The 6,000-nt window shown below is 32.5% G+C and overlaps 1 protein-coding gene across 3 annotated transcripts in view; it reads right to left on the bottom strand.

Annotated features, from left to right (window-relative positions):
- Window positions 1-626: 626 nt before the first annotated feature.
- Window positions 627-6,000, bottom strand: part of LOC149962214 (ATP-binding cassette sub-family C member 1-like) — a 30,413-nt gene continuing 25,039 nt past the window's right edge. The window contains exons 14-17 of one of the 3 annotated variants that reach the window (XM_090179099.1): window positions 4,106-4,252; window positions 3,412-3,737; window positions 1,893-2,087; window positions 627-848 (exon numbers count right to left, since the gene is read on the bottom strand). In XM_090179099.1, the coding sequence (XP_090035225.1) occupies window positions 728-848; window positions 1,893-2,087; window positions 3,412-3,737; window positions 4,106-4,252 (789 nt within the window). In that variant the 3' untranslated portion in view covers window positions 627-727. Of the gene's footprint in view, window positions 849-1,892; window positions 2,101-3,411; window positions 3,738-4,105; window positions 4,253-6,000 lie in introns of those variants that run through there. The other 2 variants (XM_090179111.1, XM_090179105.1) reach the window with 2 other exon arrangements.

The raw sequence follows: 6,000 nt of genomic DNA, 5'->3' as shown, positions 1-6,000 counted from the left end.
TTTTAAACCATAAAATAGTTTGTTCCGAAATTTTAGAATTGGTAACTTTTAATTGTTCAACACGTTCAACTAAAACTAATATGCTGTTTCATCCTGTCTCCAACTGTATATATATATATATATATATATATATATATATATATATATATATATATATATATATATATATATATATATATATATATTTGAATTAAATTGAATTTATTGTGTCATAAAACAGTCCATAGTATACCAGCAAGTTATAACACAGGGTTGTCAGAAAACAAAAACCAAAAACACAGCACTATTCTTAAAAAGAATGAAAGAAAAAAATAGAAACATACCAGATGATAACAGCGTTATATTAAATGTAGTTACATGAGGAATTCATACACTAGATATGTTATACAAATTTAAAACTGAAATTTTTTTAAATTTTTAAATTAAAAAAAAGAATGATTGAATAATGAGTCTAATCCAGTTACTTTAACTTTATATTTTTGCTGGTCAAGACACCTTCATTAAAAATATCGTTAAGTGATCCATGATTATTATAATTATTTTTATTATTATTGGGTGAATGTTTATGGAAAAAGACTCAACTGATATTCTAAGAAATATTTGATAGAGGTTTCGATAATTTGTTTGAATAAGAATAATGACATAATATAAAACACCCAATTATTAACCATTGTGCTATATTAAAAATATTTTTGGCAGAATTTTACAGTTGTATAGACTTTCTCATTTAGTTATTTCTTTGAAGTTCCGCATGTTTTGATAGTTCAGAAAACCACGACTTGCTATCTCTTTTAAGATCATGTGGAGCGCCAAATTCTACGATTTTCCCTTGAGAGAGAACCAACACCCTGAAAATAAATTCATATATAATTAAAAGTTTAAAATATAAATGGAGTATATCAATATGTTTTAAAAGCCGAGTAGACTGGCTTAAGCCTTCCGTATTTTCTTAACCCTTTTTAAACAGAGAACTTAGTGGTTTCGGGTTTTGGAATCATATGTTTTTTGCCCAACTTTACCTCCAACAGACGGTAAAAACTGAATATTTTCAAAAAGAAAAGCGGCAGTTAGTTTAAATATTATATTTTAATTGTCAAAATGCAAGATTCAACTGTAAAATGAATTTCTAACAATTAAATAGTCAGATATTAAAACAAAATAACCCGTTGATTTTGGTTTGTAATTGTAATTGATATTGGCCTACGATTCACGGAGGAGGTCTGTGAAATGATTTCACTTGGAAATATCATGTAACCTCTATAGCCGAACAACCACCCATTTTGTATTTTATTATTTATTATTTTGGCCTTTAATTAGTGAAAACAATTCTTAAACGAGTTTGATTTCCAAACTTTGTCGATGTCTTTTGCAGTTCATGTGATTAATATGTTTGAATGGGTTATTTTCCAGATAATGGAGCCACAGTCTAAAATCTTAAAATTTCCTGTCTCAAAAAATGCGGCTAAACTGTAGTTTTTGTAAATACAGTATATCCTTTCTCAAACCACCAGAGGATCTTCGCCCTGGTATCAGTATTGCCAGCACCAGAAACATTGGATTGGGCGGTGCTTTGCTGGAGCCGCTTGACCACTGCGTGCATTCCTCGAATCAATATCAGCATATAGGTGCTAGGTGACTTAGTCGAAGGGTAGCACCTTGGGTAGTAGCAAAGCTAAATATTTTATTATTATTAGTTAGGAAGTTGGTTTGGCGATATGATAATTTTAATTTCATCTTATTGGCGGACAAATAACTCGTTGTTATGAAACATTATTTGGCTAATTGGGGAGCCTTGCTCCTTATCCCCGTTCACTCTCAGGAGATGCTGTGAAATCCCTTTTGTCTTGGTTTTAAGTATATTCAAAGAATATATCAATTGCGTGTATTTTTACCTGTCGTAGTCCATGATAGTGTTTATTCTATGCGCAATGGTGATTATTGTGCAAGATTGAAATTGGTCCCGAATTGTGGCTTGAATGAGATCGTCCGTTTCCATGTCCACAGAAGCCGTCGCTTCATCCATCACCAAAATCTTCGTCTTTCTGATAAGCGCTCTTGCCAAACAGACCAGTTGGCGCTGACCAACGCTAAACAAAAAATCTTTCCTTATTATTAATTTATATTTCGTTGTTTCCAATAAAGCTAAAACAATCAATCCCGCAAGTAATAACTATTTCATGGCGTTATCCACCAAGTGACAAATTAATTCATTACATGAGAGACAGAAGAGTGTTTTCTTTATTTTATTAATATAAATTTTAAAACAACTGTGTATCACCATGGACCATAGACGACTTAAGGCAAAGCTACACCAACTAAATTCAAATTATATTTTTATAATTCTATTAAAAGTAGGATAAAATAAGTATATGAGTGTTGGGTAAAAACTCTGCATTTAATATAAAATAGTTCGAATAAAGTAAAGTATTTTAAATCACATAATATTTACTTTTGTAAATTAATAATAATTGGGATGTTAATATTAAGTTCGCAAACACCAACTTTGCATATTCTGTACATTGTGGTTTCGAGGACGAAACAAAGAATAAAAAGAATTAAATAGAAAAATATTACACAAATTAGATCCAAAAACAAAAATTAATTTGGTTCATAGGTGAAACTATTAAGTTCTTTTAGCCTTGCCCAACCTGTTAAAATGTGAAAGGAAAACCACGTGTGATCGCTACTCTACGCACATTTTTGACACGAGTAGTTCTCTGAAGGAAAAATGTACACGCGACGAAACTAACATAATCACCGTATTTTACAGAAATACCTATTCACGAGTGAACGACGTCAATAAGTCACGTGAGTCCCTTTTTTCATTCCACACCGCCTTTATACACTCTTCTACGAAGTCGGCCATTTCATTACAGGCCTAAATTAAAATAGTACAGACAAGGGCGCCTGCACGTGCACTTCAGCTCTAGACGTCGCGTGCACTTGACCGCGTGAAGCGGCCTTGCATGCACTATTTAAATCAGACCTGTAATAAAATAGCAGCTCTCACAAATAAGGATATAAAAGAGTGTATAGTTTCGCCTATTGATCCAGGTTCAGGCACTTTTAAAGAAAAATGAATTTTAAAAGGCGAAACATCCGGTAAACTTTAGTTAGCATGTCGCGCAGGTCTGCCGGGTACCTAATTGAAACGTTTGCCTTGAAAAATTTTATAAGCGTTAAAAGATTACTATCAAATAGTATGGGGCTAAAGATGAAGATATTAAAAATGTTTGCCACGCGGAATATTAGCAAATAAATAAATCTGCTCAAAAATATTTCTGGTAAAAACTGGTGAAACTTCACTGTATGAGTAACTTCTAACACCGTAATATCCTTTTTTTAATAGGACTCCAAAAATCGTTTCGAAATAGGTATTAACACAGTTTAAAAATTATAATAAAATCGGACCTTAAATTCTGTCCACCTTCCGCCATTTCGTGATTTAAGCCATTTTTGTACGTCTTCACGAGAGTTTTTAAATGAGCTAATTCTAGAGCTGTCCAGAGCTCGTCGTCACTGTTTAAGTTGAAAGGGTCCAAGTTGAATCTCAGGGTTCCGGAGTAGAGAACAGGATCCTGAGGAATTATGGTTATTCTGGATCTCAGATCGTGTAGACCCAGTTTGCTGATGTCTTGTCCGTCGATTATGATTTCTCCGTTTGCTGGCTCAATCATCCGAAACAGAGCCAATGCCAAAGAAGATTTTCCAGCGCCTGTTCTTCCTACCACACCAACCTATTTAGTTAAAATAGAAATTGCTTGACTATCTTGAAAATGCTTACAATCTTTGCAATTTTCATAACAAAGGCCACAACAAAGTAAAAAACAAATGTGAAATGATATAACAAAATCAACCATTTATATTTCAATATTATTTTGGGTTAACTATTATTTTATATTTTTAATTGTGTTTAGTTATTATTTATCAACAACTTAAAAAAGGGAACCAAGACAATTATTTTTTAATGTGCTTAGAAGGTTGACGGAAATTGCAAAGTTTTTCTTTCAATAAAAATTAATTCCAAAATTTCCAGCTTTTAGTGGTTTTGTAGACCCTGAATCTTAATTTTTAATAATATTTTTAAAACTTAAAAATTTCTTACTTTTTCCATTGGATTTACAACGAAAGATATGTTATTTAAAACCAGGTCCAATCCTTCCCGGTAGCGAGTTGAATAATTCCGAAATATAATTTGACCTCTCTCGGGCCATTGCTTCGGTAGATGCGCTTCTGGTCTATTCCAATCTGCCTGTTTGGGAGGAAAACTTTCATGAAATGATAAAAGCATTAATACACTTGGTGACGCTTGTGCACATGGCTAATTGTTTGTAGAGTACTAAACTTATGGTTTTCTAACATAAACACTTTTCCTTAAAAATCACGCGCATTTCAAACTTTACTGATGAATCATTTAAATGTGCCATTTATTTTATTTACTAGTACGACATTTTTTCTAGACGTTTCAATTGTTTTAAATAGAACTAAACATTCAAGTAAACCAATTCGAAATAGAATACCCTTATTAGTTTTCGTATGAAATATCAAAAGAAATGGAGTGCTCATTCCTTAAGTATTTTGTCCACTCTTCAAGAGTTCGGTTACCTTATCCAAAGATGAACACTTTGTACCTTTTTTAAATTTAGAGACAAAGTATGCGGATTAATTATACAGCATTGTGCTTTATTCGGATAAGAGTCAATTACAATTCCAAATAATATAGGGAAAATTCTGGATTAAAATGTATCTAGTCTGTATTAATTTAATACAATTAAAATAAATGTACGCAATTGCTATATTAAATCAGTTGGCAAATTAAGTTAAATAACAATTACATACCCTAGTCTTAATTTAGAATCATTACAGACCATAGTCTTCATTCGGTATTGTTGTCCGTTCTATTCATTATCTAGCACCATTTCAAGCACGAGACATCTCATTGAACTTGTTCTCGGGCTCTAGACATGCCGTATAATTTTGATAGGGACGCTGAATAATAATGAGCCTAGCAAAGGGCCATTCAAATCGTTCCGGACCCTTGCCATCATCTAATTCTGTTATCATCAAATCATCTTATTGCTCTGGACAACATCTAAATGGGAACGTCGCGGGTGTCTAAGCCATCGTGAAGTCTACTTTCTGATACTTGTTCGTCACAACATGGACACTGTATCTCTAACAGTGTCCATGGTCACAAGGTAATCAAAATTTTTTAAGCCCATCAAAAGAACGAATCGTTCGATTTTTTCACGGTACGGGCAGTAATAAAGGTTTGCCTTGAAGTAAAGTCTCTTTTCTGGAAAGTGAATTAATTTGAAATTAATAAGATTGAATGTTTTAATGAAACACAACCTCCTTAATTTATATAGTACACGTGTTTTTTCAAAAACATTAGACGACAGAGGCTAATTCATTTAATGATTAACTTCGACTCTCGTAACTTAAACTTTTTCACATTTGAAAAATATTTTAGCCGCATAGCTTAATTTACCGCTATGTTCAGACACTACTTAATTTGGAGATATTTGTTCAGAGTGGTGGATTTTTATTCGAACATTTTTAAAATATAAATAATCGAGCTAAATTTGTATATTGAAATATGTACACTCTGTTCAAAAAGTCTTTGCCCGTGGGAGATTTCGAACATTTTCGCCCGTAATTTCTTGTAAAGTTGCATCAAGTCGAAGCGGACATCGGTAATAGATTAATAAAATGTTTCGCTACAAATTGGCCAAAATCATTTTCTGGATAGACTTATAATTTGGCCTATTTTGGCCTAAAAGAGGGGGTGTCAACTTTTTTATTTTTGATCTCAGGTCATTTTAAACCCCATTTTCGTGTTCTCCGGGGTTGATTTATATTTAGAAAGTGTTAAAATTATTCAAATCGACACATTGGTTCAAAAGATATTCACCAAAAACGTTTTCACAGAAATTGAGAAATATCTAAACATCTCACCAAGCCATTTAAAATAATAATTGTTGTCGGGTTTGGTCGCCA

The sequence above is a fragment of the Leiobunum rupestre genome, chromosome 1, assembly GCF_980474605.1.
Source record: "Leiobunum rupestre chromosome 1, qqLeiRupe1.1.hap1, whole genome shotgun sequence".
Taxonomy (NCBI): Eukaryota; Metazoa; Arthropoda; class Arachnida; order Opiliones; family Sclerosomatidae; genus Leiobunum; species Leiobunum rupestre.
Note: the sequence above shows the minus strand (reverse complement) of the source record. Positions and strands in the feature narration are given on the sequence as shown.